The following is a 16,334-nucleotide window of genomic DNA, read 5'->3' on the forward strand; positions in this document are numbered from 1 at the left end:
GAGCAGGGGATGGGCCGAGAGAGAGGGAGACAAAGAATCAGAAGCAGGCTCCAGGCTCCAGGCTGTCAGCACAGAGCCTGATGTGGGGCTAGAACCCATGAACCATGAGATTATGACCTGAGCTGAAGTTAGATGCTCAACCGACTGAGCCAACCAGGTGCCCCGGCTTCAAACTTTTATATACAGCAATTCAAGGTGCCTGTCTATTCATTCTATCACAGCATCTTCAATTATAAGGCAAAATTACTTTTAAATTCTTTTCATCATTAATAATTGGTTCATCTGGACTTTCACACGAAAATGGTGTTATTTTCTATTTGTAAGCTTGTGGATATTTGTTTTGCCATGTTGCAGAAGTTTTCTAAACTCTGAAGAATTCTAAACTCTTAACTCTAATAATTCAATGAATTCTCTGATTTGTTTTATTACGATGTTCACATGTGTGCTTTTATTTCATAATAATTTACTGGCAAAATGTATTGCCTGAAAGCAAGCAGTTCCCATCCTAGCTCTCAAATATTTGTGCAAATACCACAAAGATGGGACCTGGGGAGCAGATGGGGATCCCCACAACAGGTCCCAGCCTTGGCCTTGTGTAGAGCTTCTTTCCCTTCCTGCTGCTGTTGCCACCACTGCTGCTTCTCCACTGTTCTCTCTGCTGTTGCTGCCTCCAGTTTGGGCTCTGGTCTTTTTCTGACCCCTCTGGGGCCTGAGACTCCCTGGACCGCCCTGAGGCATTCCCTGTGACAATTGCTTTGTGCCTGGCTGCTGCTTGTGGCATCCTTTGTCCTGGTTTATCTCTTCTGCTTACGCATGTCCCATTGCACTTTATTTTCAAAACACAAGTTCAAAGATAAAATTGTTAGTAATTTCAAGGTGGTGACCACAAAGCATCAGGCCAGGTGTGGGTACCTTCTCAGAATGATGCTCTGTGCAACTACAGGGTTCACATCTCAAAGTCTGTCCTGGTGGCAAATCCAGCCCGTGACGCGTGTAAGCCTTCTGCTTGGGCCATACATTCTGGCAGACCCTATGGTATTCCGGGTGCCAGTGATGAGAAAAGATGCAATGTGGAACAAGCCCCAGTGGGAAAATGTTATCTGCAGCAGGATTACGCATCTTTTGAAAAATAACTCCCGGTGTACTGAGCCCTGATAGAGATGGAACTCTTGGCCATGAGACACCAAATGACCATGCGTCCTGTACTGCCCACCATGAGTTGGGTCCTCTTGGATCTACCAAGTTGAAGTTGGTTAGGATCAGCAGTAATTTCACATAAGATGAAATATTACCTCTGGAACCAAGCATGAGCAAGACTAGAGGGAATAAACAAGTGCATGAGTAGGTAGCCCAGACTCTCAGATCGCTCAGCAGGGTTACTGGAGTACCCCTCTCTCAGCTCAGACCTCAGGTACTGTATGACCAGCCAAAGGAGGAGGAGAAAGTCAGAGCCTGGTTTATGGATAGAACAGCTTGGTACATTCATGCAAGGTGGAAATGGATGATGAGTTGCAGCCTCACTTGGGGCTGGCCTTGAACGACAGTGGTAAGAGAAAACCGTCCTAAATGGGCACGGCTTTGGTGCACCTGACCATCCAGGTTGTGTGGCAAGGGAAGTGGTCTGACATTAGAATAGTATATGCATTCATTGGTAGTGGTGAATGGCCTTGGCTGGTCCCGTCGTGGGTATGGAAGGAAAATGACTGGAAGATTGTAGATAGGGAGGTCTGAGGTAGAGGCAAAAGCATGGACATCCAGGAACAGGCACAAAGTGTGATGATCTTTGTGTGACATGTTTATGCCCACCAGAAAGCACTCGCTATGGAAGAGGCACTAAACAATGAATTATACAAAATAGCTTGGTCATTTTAGGTTAACCACCCTTTGTCAGTGGCCACCTAAACGTTGGCATGGTAGGCACCGCACGCTCAAAGAATGTCACGTGATTACAGGTGGGCTAGCAGAAGTTTGGCTCCCAGCTGATACGCATTGAGCAATCACAGTTTTTTACTATTACCAAGAAAAAGTTATGTTCTGTCACTTGGAAATCTAGTGTAACAATCATTAGTTAAACAGTAAGATTAGCTCTCCAAAGTTCCTCTTAACACGAAATTTCATGACTTAAATGTCATTCATAATTAATAGCCCTTATTTTTAAATGTTTATTTCTGAGACAGAGGGCGTGTGCATGCAGGGGAGGTGCAGAGAGAAGGGGACAGAGGATCTGAAGTGGGCTCTGTGCTGACAGCAGAGAGGCCAACACGGGGCTTGAACCCTTGAACCGTGAGATCATGACTTGAGCCGAACCAATGAAGTCTGACTTAACCAACTGAGCCACTCAGGCTCCCCTAATAGCCCTTGTTTATTGACTAACTACTATGTATCACTATGTATTTCCTAAGGTCTATCGAAGGCTTGATGGTTTTTAAAAGTAATAAAATCCCTTTTTAACCTGGCATCCCAGCTTTTTGGATTGAAAAATATGAGTCTTCTGCATGTCTAGTTATTAAACTGAAAACAGAGATTATTGTAGTCCAAACATATAAATAAATTGTAATCAGCAAAAATAAAGAGCAAAAATGAGCTTCCATGAGCAGAAGCTGAAACCAAACCATGACTTTTTGAATTTCTCTTATGCCTGGGAATAAGAAATCTCTGAAGGATTAGAGTAAAAGATTCAATGCTAGATATTAGAAATCAGCCATTCCGAGCATAATCAAAGCTTTCATCAGAGCAATTCATTATTTATGTGTGTGTCTTAACATGCTGAAAAAATTATCAAATTATCAAAAATGTTGAGAGTCTTGTTAAGGTAGTTTTTTTTTTTTAGTTACCTTTAATGTTTATTCATTTTTGGTGGAGGGACAGAGTGCAAACAGAGGAGAGGCAGAGAGAGGGAGACACAGAACCCAAAGCACACTCCAGGCTCTGAGTTGTCAGTACAAAGCCCTACTCGGGCTCAAACCCACAAACCATGAGATCATGACCTGAGCTGAAGTCGGACTCTTAACTGAGTGAGCCACCCAGGAGCCTCTTGTTAGGGTAGTTTTTTGTTTTTTTTTTTTAAAAATTTTTTTAACGTTTATTTATTTTTAAGACAGAGAGAGACAGAGCATGAAGGGGGGGGGGGGTCGGAGAGAGGGAGACACAGAATCTGAAACAGGCTCCAGGCTCTGAGCTGTCAGCACAGAGCCCGACGCAGGGCTCGAACTCACGGACCGTGAGATCATGATCTGAGCCGAAGTTGGCCGCTTAACTGACAGAGCCACCCAGGCGCCCCTTGTTAGGGTAGTTTTAAGTGACAGGTATCAGAAGGTTATTGGCAAGACCCCAGTGCCTGTTTGGAAATTTTAAACGTTCACAGCCTGTAGTTTGCACACTAGATTTACGTAAATTGTATTCTATAAATTGTAGTAAATTGTACTCAATATAGGTGCTTCTTAGATCCTTGTAAATATAATGTATCACTAGACCTTATATCTGGCATAAAGTAGTATAATTATTTAAATATTGAAACTAAGTTTCCAAATAAGTTAAAATACTGATTATCAGTAGCATAATTAACCATAGTAAACTTAATTTTAGCTATTACCTTTAGTCATGATCAGTTTTGAAATCATATTCTGTGAGACCAATAGTTCTCTCTTACCTCCAATTAGAAGGCTTCAGAGCTTCAGGGAACTCACCTAGGGACTTCCAGTCACCAGGCAGCAGTAATATAAGGTCCAAAAATGGGCTGCTCTATGCTAACACCACTTCTAAGATTCTTTTTAATGAGACTCTCTTTTCTTAGGAAAGCAGGTAATTTGTTGGTCTTTTGTCTAGTTTGATGAGCATACATCCATGAACAAAATTAGACAAAAATTCCTGCCTTCAGGAGCTTACATCTTCCTGGCAGAAGACAGATGACAAAATAAATCATTAGGTGATATGGTAAGTCGGAAGATGGAGCATATTATGGAAAAAAGAACAAGGAGGGGGAATAAGGGAATGGTGGAGGGTGGGGAGCCACAGTTTCAAATAGAGTGGTTAGACCCACTGAGAAGATGATGTTTAAGCAGAGACTTGACCTTGGTGAGGTAAGAGTCCTGTGGGTATCTGGGGGGATGATCATTCTAACAAGTGCAAGGGACTTGAATCTATTTTCCTTGTTAGCTTTTATTTTGCCAATTTCCTCTCCTAGTGTGGTTTGGTACTGACAGGAAATGAGAAATAATTTTGAAGTTCTGAATAATTTAGAAATGTTGACTGTCAATGACCTATTGTGTTTACTGGTTCCTTTCCCCATCTCCTTCAAGCTCACTTTGAGTTTCTTCATCCGTAAGTCCTGATAGAGATACCTAACATGAGGTTCTGAAGACTGGTAACCACATTTCTTACTGGATGGAGATAGAGAAAGGGTTGGGGAGTCAAATAAGAAAAGAGATCCAATTTCATTGTTTCCCTTTACTGAAAGTCCTGTGTGTTGCAAACTTTGGCATATGAAAGAAGCTCCCAGCTAAGCGTCTCACTCTTGATTTCGGCTCAGAGGCTCATGATCTCACTGTTGGTGAGATTGAGCCCCTCGTCAGGCTCTGTGATGACAACTTGAAACCTGCTTGGGATTCTCTCTCTCTCTCTCTCTCTCTCTCTCTCTGCCCCTCCTCTGCTCACTCTCTTGCTCTCTCAAAAGTAAATAAACATTGGTTGATGGGGGGTGGGAGGGAGGGGAGGGTGGGTGATGGGTATTGAGGAGGGCACCTTTTGGGATGAGCACTGGGTGTTGTATGGAAGCCAATTTGACAATAAATTCCATATATTGAAAAAAAAGTAAACATTAAAAACAAAATTTTTAAAAAAGCTCAAAAGACTAAACAACAAAGTAATAATTTCATTTTTCTATTTAATACATTTTAAAATTCAATGGACATAGTAGTAAATACAGTTGTAAAACCACAACATGATGTTTCTAGTCTTTTTAAAAATTCTGGATACCTAAGGAGAAAAGTCGTTAAAAGTTTGCTTTTCTTACAGTAACTCCAAATTTCAAAAAGGGCCCTATTGCCCTCACTCTGTGTTTACAAGCATTGTGGTGGTGGTGGTGACCAGAGGCCTCAGGTTTCTACCTGTAGGGTCAGACTCTATTATGAAAGTGCCATGAAAAGTAAAACTTGTGCTGAACAAACATGAAGCCCCACCATTGTTCACTACGTGCACTGTGGCTGCTTTTAGAAATACGGCAAATAGGGGCGCCTGGGTGGCGCAGTCGGTTAAGCATCCAACTTCAGCCAGGTCACGATCTCGCGGTCCGTGAGTTCGAGCCCCGCGTCGGACTCTGGGCTGATGGCTCGGAGTCTGGAGCCTGTTTCCGATTCTGTGTCTCCCTTTCTCTCTGCCCCTCCCCCGTTCATGCTCTGTCTCTCTCTGTCCCAAAAATAAAAATAAAAAAAAAAAAAAAAAAAAAAAAGAAAGAAAGACGGCAAATATTTAATAGCGCTAGGGCTTACACAAATACATGTTCATCCATAATGAAAATCCATAATGGAGTCCATAATGGAATATGTATTTATCCATAATGAAAGCCAGACACTTTAAGCATTAAGGGAAGTTCACTTTATTCTTTGTGAATGGGCAGTTATTTAGTCCCTCTGTGCCTCAGCTCCTCACCTGAAAAGTGAGGATATGTATAGCACTTACCTTTTAAACTCTGGTGAGGGATGTTAGTTCATCAGACTTATCCTTGTGGTCATTCTGAAATATACTCAAATATCAAAGCCATATGTTGGACACCTGAAACTAACTTAATTTTAAGTCAATTATACCTCAAAAAAAAGTCCCACAATATTTACCTGCTTTATAGGGTTAAAGTGAGAATTAAATGGGATAGTTCGTGCAAAGAACTAAGAACAGGATTTGGCACACAAAAAGCCGTCAAAAACGTCGAGAATTACTACTAAATTTACAAAAATACATGCCGTGGAGGGGCATCTCAGGGTTCTTCCACTGAGGTCTAATGTAAAGATACATCTCTCAGAATATCACCGTCGGCTTTTGATTTCACTGTCAGAATCAGCCATGTCAATTTATTGGTGCGGTCATCTCACGGACATTTATTAAAGCCCTCATTCTCTGTTAGGTTTTGTGCCTGGGAATTAGTTGATCTTAATCTAGCACTTGATTTTTCACTGAAGGATGAAAGTTCCCAGCGTTATTAAATCTCCAGCATAAGCCAAGTCTTCAGAAAGGTTATTGTCAGAAACTAAGAGCGCCTTGAAAGGCGCCCGGATCAGGTGGGACGGTGGGAAGGGCTGGGCACTGTGCCTTGAGTACGCGAAGAAGGGAGCTCCTGGCCTCGGCCTATTGACTGGCGTCGAGAACTCTCTCCCGCAGGATTTCTAGCAGGTGGCTGACTAGGAGGCAAGAATTGCCCCCTTTTTGAGTTAAATCACGTGCTTAAAAGTAAAGGTGGGGGCTGCCAGAAGGCCCTTCCCCCTCCGGCTGAAGGCTTCATCCTGATGCGTTCTGGCCACATCCTCCTAGACGCGGATCAGATAGCGTTCCCAGGGGAAGTGGGGCCTCACCTGCTGCAGGTGTCCCCAGGTGGTTCAGAGGCGTGGCCGTATGCCCCCCAGCCCCCCGCCCCGCTCCTCCCGGTTCCGAGCTGCGGGGCGACGGCTCGCGTGCCCGCCGAGGGGAGGTCAGGCGCCTCGGGAATCTGGGGCCCGCTGGCGCGGCGCCCGGCCCAGGGCACCCCCGGCGGCCGTGAGGCCGCGCCTCCTCCCGGAACTGGCCGGCGCGGCCGGGCGGGAGGAGAGGCGGCAGCCGGGCTTTCGCGCACCGCGGGCCATGGAGGTCCTTCCCACGGGCGGGGGCCGGACGGGGCGCCCGGAGCCCGAGGCAGGGCGGGAGGACGCGGCGGAGGAAGCGGTCGCCGGTGCGCCCCGGTCTGTGTGCCTGCGCGGGGCGCCCCCGGCGGAGCAGCCTCGAGGCTCCCGGGACTCCTGGGAGGCCGAGGAGGACCCGGAGCCCGGCGAGCCGCGGAGCGGCAGGACGAGCCGCACGGCGTCCCTGGTGAGCGGCCTGCTCACCGAGCTGTACAGCTGCACTGAGGAGGAGGAGGCGGCTGGCGGGAGCCGGGGGCCCGGGGGTCGCCCACGGCGCCGCGACAGCCTCGACAGCTCCACGGAGGCCTCCGGCTCCGACGTGTTCCTGGGCGGCCGCGGCGGCGACTCCCGGGTGCTGCAGGAGCTGCAGGAGCGGCCGAGCCAGCGGCACCAGATGCAGTACCTGTGGCAGAAAGGTGAGCGCCAGGGGCGGGGGCTTCGGGGGCTTCGGGGACGGGCCGCAGGGCACCCCGCCGCGTCCGCCGGCGCTCCCGCGCTCGCCTGGGCACCCGTGGCTGAGCCGCGCCGCGCTCCGATATCACGGTTGGGGCGGCTCCTTTGACCTGCGGCTAGTGGCCGCGGTGTCACTGGTTCGTGGCTAAACTCAGTTCTTATTGTGCCCCCGCCCGCATCCCTCTCGAGCTGCTCAGTGGAACCTCAGTTGTTGGGGGTGGTAGCGGCGGGTCTCCGCTCCTCTGCGCGCACCGTGTTTGCAGGAGCCCCGAAGGGAGAGGCAGCCCACCTTCTAATTGCACCTGAACAGCTCTTTCGACTGTTGGGAGTTTCTGGTACGCGTAGCACAGGTTGCCTAGGGGGCGCCGAGAGAAGACCGGCGACTCCTGGGCCTGATTTTTTTTTTTTTTTTTTTTTAATTTCTCCTAATCCGCCCTCCCTGGCCACACCACTAGGATAGTGTTTAACTAGTGAGGCAGAATAATTCGATAATGCAGTTTCTAAGCAGAGCGGATGAATTCCATTTCTGCCAGCCAGTCTGGTTTCAGGAAGCTCACTCGGCGGCGGATTAGTGGAGGGCCCTACGCTGTTGGCTTTAGCACAGGGTTTGACTGCTGGTACCTTCGATTTGAAAATGGACGTGGCTTTTGGGGAGTGGGGGGGAGAGGCTAATTTGGTGTTTCTTTTGTTATCAGACCCTGATGCTCACGTCCTAACTGAGGTTCCCCCCCACCCCCGCCTTAACTGTTCATAATAGCTTGCCTTTCAGGCACTGTTATTACAGATGTCTTTTTCATAGATGTATCAAGACCTCAATTTATATAATAAAGTGAGGTGTGGAAAACAGATGCTAAGCCGCCATAACATATCTTGAATTAGTGTCCTTGTGCTAAATTACCAGGAGAGGAAGGAAGGAGAGAATACTATTGAATGGTCTCCTGTCTTCCTAATTGTAAGTCTAGCTGGTGCCAGGGGGAAAAAAATAAATAAATAACAGAAAAGGAATAAATCTGTCTGCTTTCTCGAATCTGTGTAAACAGCTTTCAACTTCCTCCTTTGGCTTCCTAGCAAAGGTTTTTTTCTCAGCTGATTGTTACAAATGGCTTCTGCCTTCCTCCCCCTGCCTGGGACTTTGCCTGGAGTAGTGCCATTTAATTTTACACAGTTTTTTGGCTGTTTTCGGAGTGTTTATGCCAGGAGTTCCGTGGGGGCAATAGGTCTTTCCGAATCCAACAAAATCAACTCTGAAGAATTATGATTTGCCTTTCTGTCTTTTACAAGGCCGTTCACTTTTCATTACTGAGCAAATTTGGGGGGTTGGGAATTTCCTCGTGGAAGAGGAAATTTGGCAAGCTAAAGTTTAAAGTTTAAAGAGCTTTGCCTGTGGATTTCAAACCAGTGACCACTCTACTAATTCACAAGATCTCCAAGAGTCTGTTTTTCCCAAGTCTCAGCCTTATTGCATAGTTGCCTGCTAACCTTTTCTTTCCTTTGAATCGACTCTGTTAAGATGAACAAAAGTGCCATATTATAATAATCTTATACGCACCCCCTTTATTGATGAGTATCATTAGAATATTAAGAATAAACAGGTGGAAGCACGTGGAAACAGCTGTCTGCATAAATAATTTTACAGCTTATTAGATTACTTGATTTTGTTTCAAGATCAAAAAATGTCCCTCCTATCATAATGCTTTGTAGATAACCTCTTCACTCTATTAGGATTTTTGCTGTAGCACCTATTTAGGTATTTGGCATGCGTGGGTCCTTTACTTATGTGAAGCATCAGAATGGTTTCTCAGGAAATCTTGGCTCCCTTCTTGGTATTTTCATAAAGGAGGTGAACTTTGGAGTCAGAGTGCTTGAATCGATATCCTGCCACTGTTCATTGCTCGCTGTGTGACCTTGGGCAAGCTATTTAACCTTTCTGTGTCTTATTTTCCTCACTTACAAATATGGATAATAATAACACCTACCTCCCAGAGAGGACTGTGGTGATAATTATGTCAGTTAATGTGTGTGTAAAATGCTCAACAAAGTTTAGATACTATTTTTATCAACATATGCACTGCAATTTCTTAGAGAGGAAATTGTCCACTGCTTGTCAGTTGGTCTTTTCCTCATTTATTTAACACTTATTTATTTAACAGCAAAAGTGGCTGATGCTGTGGGGCATGCAAAGATAAAGGAGACCTTGTTATTCCTGTCTTCAGGATGCTTTATCAGCAGATATTGCTGTAGAAGACATTTCTAAACTCTGAAGATTTTTCCCATGTTGGATAATACACTTAGTTCAGAGCATCACAGAGCTGTGGATACCTTAAGAGTCACTGAAAATGACTCTTTGTTGGAAGGAAACTATAATGTAAAAAAAAAACAACTATAATGTAAATGCAAGATAATGATATTCCTACCCTTTCTGTTTCTGGAAGGAAAAATTTTAAACATTCAAAGAAAGGCTCTTTGCTCTGTGGAAGGGATCTAGGGACGAAGAGCCCCCTGGTCTCCTCTTTTAGCTTGTTTCCATATTTAATTTTCCTTAGAACACGAATGTTATCATTTAACCTAAATGTGTTCTTACTTTTCCTTATGTGCCACCAAGTTTGAACTCAAGGTAAGAGAAATGGCCTTTGTTCTCTTCTTCAGAGTAACCCCTTATTCTTATTTTAGTGCTATTTATATTGATGTTTATAAAGACTGTTCACATTTCTTTCTCAAAATAGTCTTGTATGCTAAACATAATTTGAGCCTGGGAGTACTACCTTGCCTAAGATCACAAAGATGGTTGGTTGGTCCAAAGGGAGTTCTTTTTTTTTTTTTTTTTTTTAATTTTTTTTTTTCAACGTTTATTTATTTTTGGGACAGAGAGAGAGACAGAGCATGAACGGGGGAGGGGCAGAGAGAGAGGGAGACACAGAATCGGAAACAGGCTCCAGGCTCTGAGCCATCAGCCCAGAGCCTGATGCGGGGCTCGAACTCACAGACCGCGAGATCGTGACCTGGCTGAAGTCGGACGCTTAACCGACTGCGCCACCCAGGCGCCCCCAAAGGGAGTTCTTTTTAAGGTCTAATATGTTTTCCATGATGTGGCTAAACAGGATTGCTGTTAAAGGTCCACCTTGTACTTCTGTTATACAGACCCCCAAAGTTCTTTTTCTTTGACCTCTGGATTTTTTTTTTTTTTTTTTTTTAGCTTTGGAATACTTCCTTTGTTCTCTTTTGATCCTCTCTAGTTTCTCAAAGTCCCTTTAAAAATGAATAGACCCAAATCCCACACAGGATCTCTAATGAGGGCCTAGCCAATTCCAAGCTGCATGGAAGCTCCTTGCCTGACTGGCAGATCACACTCCAGTGACTAATGATAATACCAAGTGTGACAAACGAAACTCCCACATTGTAATGATTATTCATATAAAGATTGCTGATAGTTCCGATTCCCAAGTCTTTTTTCATTTGTGGAAAAACAGCTGTTGGGAATATTAATTTTATGAATGTAGAATTATCCTTAATTTATCTGTGTAAAGGAAATGTATCTTCTATCATATTTGAAAAACTACTGAGTTTCTGAAGTGAAATATTGTATCTAATAATCAAGCTATTGGAAGACTGTATATTTAAAACCAAACCAATATTGCTATATTCATCTACATTAGAAAATGTGGTTATATTATTTACTTTTAACGGATCATTTACAAAGGTGAGTGCTTTTAAAAACGTTTGTTATCAGGGGACGTCTGAGTGGCTCAGTTGGTTAAGCCTCCCACTTTTGGTTTCAGCCCCAGGCGTGATCTCAGTTTTGTGAGTTTGAGTCCCACCTCAGGCTCCATGCTGGCAGTGCGGACCTGCTTGGGATTCTCTGTCTCCCTCCCTCTCTCTGCCCCTCCCCAGCTCATGCTGTCTCTCTCTCGCCCAAAACAAATGAATAAACTTTAAAACAAAACCAAACGAAAACATTTGTTATCCAGGGCGCCTGGGTGACTCAGTTGGTTGAGTGTCCAGCTTCAGCTCAGGTCATGATCTCAAGGTTCGTGAGTTTGAAACTCGAATTGTCACTGCTGTCAGCGTGGAGCCCACTTCAGATCCTCTGTCCCCTTCTCTCTCTCTGCCCCTCCCCTCCCCCCACTCACACATTCTCTCTCAAAAATGAATCAACATTTATTTAAAAAAATTGTTATCAGCCGTTAGATTTACCATTGATGTAACAGATTCAAAAGGATTCTTTTCTTGTAAGCTTACCGTCTGAGCACTTTAATGATACGAAATATACCTGCCAATTTTCAGGCAATGAAAGGTAAATCTGCAACCTGAGCTAAATGTGACAAGAGTCTTTGCTTACATGTTGCAAGTAGCCTCAAAGATAAAGCTTATCTTACAGTAATTATCTCACGGCCAGGGCAGGAAATGTTTGAGTGATTTATTTGATCAGAATATCTCAGCTGAACACGTGCATGTAATCCTGGGTGAGAAGCCAGAATTACTTGGTTCAAATGGATGTTCTAGATATTCATCCTATGATCGGTGTTACATGGGAATTTGTAGTCTTCTCAGGGTATTTATTTTCTTATTTTTCTTTTTCTTTGATAGACACTGATGAACTGAAGACAATCCTTCAAGAGCTGAAGTATAGAATTGGCGTGCAATCTGCAAAGCTACTTCGGCAGCTGAAGCGAAAAGATAGGCTTCTGCATAAAGTACAGAGAAACTGCGATATCGTGACTGCGTGCCTGCAGGCCGTGTCCCAGAAGCGGAGTAAGTGGTGGAGTGGGGGTTATCCCTTTGGCCACATGTGTCTGGAATGTTAGTGGAGCTGAGCCGATAGTCGTTGTGTTTTTGAATATATGGCAAAGTTTTAAATGGAAGCTTCTATCGAAACTGAGAGCTATGAACAACTCAGTTTCCTGGGATTTTTTGTTTTGTTTCGGTTTTGTTTTTGTTTTTTGTTTTGTAAAAATGTATAGTACGTGTCTGATGTTACACACTTCATTTTATTATTCTAGATTTGAAGTCGTACTTCATTTTGACAATGGTTATTTTTACCTGATGCTAAATAATGACTAAAATATTTTTAGAACTGCATCAAATAGACACAGCCTCAAAGGCCTTTGTTCTCTTCTTCTCTGTGTCACTCTAATAAGTGAATCAAACATCGGCTTTAAAAAAGGACCCTTTTATAACAGGAACTTATAGTTGCTTTGAAATTTAAAAAAGACGAAATATTTTAATAAGTTAAATCTGTCTCATGGGTCATCCATTCACAGCTAAGAGCTGTGTGGTTTGTTAACTGAGTTAAAAATGTTAAATCATTGATCCTTGTTAGCTACGGGATGTAAAACCTTGTGAATTAATCTTTTAATTCTCCATGCAATAGTTTTATGTTTTATTCTGCTAACATTTCCCTATTTTTGTTTTGTATTCTTTATTAACATGCAGCACGGCAGAACAGTATATTCAGGTATGGCAAATTTAGGCACCAGTGATGTTTTGATCAAATGCCTGTGACAGGTTTTTGGGTGCATGTGAAAGTTGCTTTATTTTGTTTCTTTGTCCCACCACATTTTATATATGAAGTGATACCTTTTAGAGTTTTTTTTTTTTTTTAATTCCAAATTAAGATGTGTTTGTTTTCATAAGACAATTTTCAGGGTTTGACTAGTTTCAGATAATAAAATTAATGGCTTAAACTTCATTCTTATGTTTATTATAAAAAGTAAATACCATGTTTTCGTCCTCCTGTTTTATTATGTCACTGTTTGTTATCCCCAAGTTGTTATTCTTGCTGTCTACTAAAGAAGGTTTCAACCTAATGTAAATTGAACAGAATGTTACGTAATTATCATAATGATATAATGGTCCATACAAGGAGCAGGATGTAATTGAATTGACTGATTTTGAGTAGGGTTTTCTCCAGAGCTAGGCACTTGTCTGAAACAGCTAGAGAAGGACGATACGGATATAGATATACATACACATTTGTGTATATTTTATATGTGTATCTATCTACAAAAAGTTGGCCTGTGTTATAAGTATTTGATATTTTTCCATGGATTCTGATTGATTCACAAGTGTCTAGTAGAAATTCTGTTATTTTCCCTTTATTTTGAAATACCTTGATTTTTCTCTTTTCAACTGTGTTTTCATCTACCATTATTACTGTTGTACCAGACGTTAAAAGCACGAAGTGGTAAATGCATGGGGTTTGGATGTGGGAAAAAGTATAAGGGGGGGATGGAACCAGTGTTAGGAGACAGAGGGGAATGTCTGGCTGGCATAGGATCACGGGTTGGTAATTACCAGGGACTGATAATCATTTAGAGTTTGAATTTACTTGACTGATAAAGGGACAGGCATTTGTGTCTTTTTAGAAAAACGTGTTCACGAGAACCTAATTCAATTGTGAATTTGAATGCAGCCTATGTATTTTAGAGTTTGTCTCTTTAAATCCAGCCACTGTTTTGTATTTCATAGAGTATGGGATTAATGCCTCTTAACCTTGGGAGTTACATTATCACCTTGGTAATAAGACTCTACTAAATGAGACAATGTTTTTTGTTGAATTAAGAAATGACAGTGGATCAGGGGTGCCGACTGAGCCACCCAGATGCTTAAGAGTTCTAAAGAATTTAGATCTCACTGTTTTGTAATGAATAACTGAGCTTTCATTTTAGCAGTGATTGGCAGTGATGCATTCAAATACAACACGTATGTTGACTTTTTTGTATTTAATATACAGAAGTCCAGATAACCCTCATTTTCCCCACTATATATGTATTCAGTCCTTATAATTCTTTCCATAAGTGATGTTCTCCCTTTCATAACATGTTATAATATAAAACTTTTTAACCTTTTTTTAAAATGGGTCATTTCCTATTGATACACCAAAGAGGATATGATTTTATAAGTAAGTGTGGATTATGAACCAAAATGACTAGGTTGTGTTTATTTCAAACACATATGCTATAACTGCTTGGATTTTATGGTTTCTTACACCAAGCCTTACAGTAGAATCCCTTTATTACTTATTTATTTAGTTTGTTTGTTTCAAGTTTTTATTTAAATTCCAGTTAGTTAACATATAGTGTAATATTAGTTTCAAGAATAGAATTTAGCAATTCATCACTTACATATAACATCCAGTGCTCATCATAACAAGTACCCACTTTAGTACCTATCACCCAGTTAGCCCATCCCCCTGCCCACCTCCCTTTCAGCAGCCCTCAGTTTGTTCTCTATAGTTAAGAGTCTGTGTTATGGCTTGCCTTTCTCTTTTTTTTTTTTTTCCCTCTATGTTTTGCTTCTTAAATTCCACATATGAGTGAAATCATATGGTATTTGTCTTTCTCTGACTGATTTATTTTGCTTAGCGTAATAGACTCTAATTACATCCACATCATTGCAAATGGCAAGATTTCATTCTTTTTGATGGCTGAGTAATATTCTATCACATATATATATGTGTATATATGTGATATACACATATATATGTGTGTGTATATATACCACATCTTCTTTATCAGTTGATGGATGTTTGGGCCCTTTTCATAGTTAGGCTATTGTTGATAATATTACTATAAATATCAGGGACTGTGTGTCCCTTCAAATCAGTATTTTTATATTCTTTGGGGAAACATCTAGTAATGTAAATGCCAGATCATAGGGTAGCTCTATTTTTAACCTTTTGAGGAACTTCCATACTGTTTTACAGAGTGCACGAGTCTGCATTCCCATGAGCAGTGTAAGAGGGTTCCTCTTTCTCCACATCCTTGCCGACTTCTGTTGTTTCCTGCATTGTTCATTTTAGCCATTCTGACAGGTATGAGGTGCTATCTCATTGTGGTTTTGATTTGTATTTCTCTGATGATGAGTGATGTTGAGCATCTTTTCATGTGTCTGTTAGCCATCTGGATGTCTTCTTTGGAGAAGCGTCTATTCATGTGTTCTACCCATTTCTTAACCAGATTGTTTGTTATTTGGGTGTTGAGTTTGATAAGTCCTTTGTAGATTTTGGATACTAGCCCTTTATCTGATATGTCATTTGCAAATATCTTCTCCCATTTTGAAGGTTGCCTTTTAGTTTTGTTGATTGTTTCTTGCTGTACAGAAGCTTTTTATCTTGATGAAGTCCCATAATTCATTTTTTGCTTTTGTTTCCCTTGCCTCTAGAGGAGACGTATTTAGTGAGAGGTGACTATGGCCGATGTCAAAGAGGTTGTTTTATTTTATTTCATTTTTTATTTTTTATTAAAATTTTTTTTAACGTTTATTTTTGAGAGAAAGAGACAGTGTGAGCAGGAGAGGGACAGAGAGAGACAGAGGCACAGAATCGAAGCAGGCTCCAGGCTCTGAGCTGTCAGCACAGAGCCCGAAGCGGGGCTCGAACTCATGAGTGATGAGATCACGACCTGAGCTGAAGTAGGGTGCTTAACTGACTGAGCCACCCAGGAGCCCCAAGGTTGCTTTATTTAAAAAAAATTTGGGGGGCGCCTGGGTGGCTCAGTCAGTTGAGTGTCCAACTTCGGCTCAGGTCATGATCTTGCAGTTCGTGAGTTTGAGCCCCGCATTGGACTCTGTGCTGACAGCTCAGAGCCTGGAGCCTGTTTCAGATTCTGTGTCTTCCTCTTTCTCTGCCCCTTCCCCACTCATACTCTGTCTCTCTCTGTCTCTCAAAAATGAATAAACGTTAAAAAAAAATTTTTTTTTAACGTTTATTTTTGAGAGACAGAGAGAGAGAGGGAGAGAGGCAGAGTGCGAGTGGGGGATGGGCAGAGAGAGAGAGGGAGACACAGAATCCAAAGCAGGCTCCAGGCTCCGAGCTGTCAGGACAGAGCCCAACATGGGGTTCCAACCCATGAGCCATGAGATCATGACCTGAGCTAAAGTTGGACGCTTAACTGGCTGAGTCACCCAGGTGACTGAGGTTGCTTTATTTTCAAACAGGATGGGATTAAGAGCAGGATCAATATTTGCCTTGTAGAAAAGCATATGTTCCCCCGTATTTAACCATTTGTCTAAAGATAACCA

The 16,334-nt window shown here is 42.6% G+C and overlaps 1 protein-coding gene across 3 annotated transcripts in view; it reads left to right on the forward strand.

Moving 5' to 3' along the window:
* The first annotated feature begins 6,557 nt into the window (after window positions 1-6,557).
* The window catches only part of TBC1D30 (TBC1 domain family member 30), an 89,807-nt gene continuing 80,030 nt past the window's right edge, over window positions 6,558-16,334 (forward strand). The window contains exons 1-2 of one of the 3 annotated variants that reach the window (XM_045464854.1): window positions 6,558-7,279; window positions 11,901-12,065. In XM_045464854.1, coding sequence (XP_045320810.1) covers window positions 6,601-7,279; window positions 11,901-12,065 — 844 coding nt within the window. In that variant the 5' untranslated portion in view covers window positions 6,558-6,600. The remainder of the gene's footprint in view (window positions 7,280-11,900; window positions 12,066-16,334) is intronic. The other 2 variants (XM_045464853.1, XM_045464857.1) reach the window with 2 other exon arrangements.

Source organism: Leopardus geoffroyi, chromosome B4 (assembly GCF_018350155.1).
Source record: "Leopardus geoffroyi isolate Oge1 chromosome B4, O.geoffroyi_Oge1_pat1.0, whole genome shotgun sequence".
NCBI lineage: Eukaryota > Metazoa > Chordata > Mammalia > Carnivora > Felidae > Leopardus > Leopardus geoffroyi.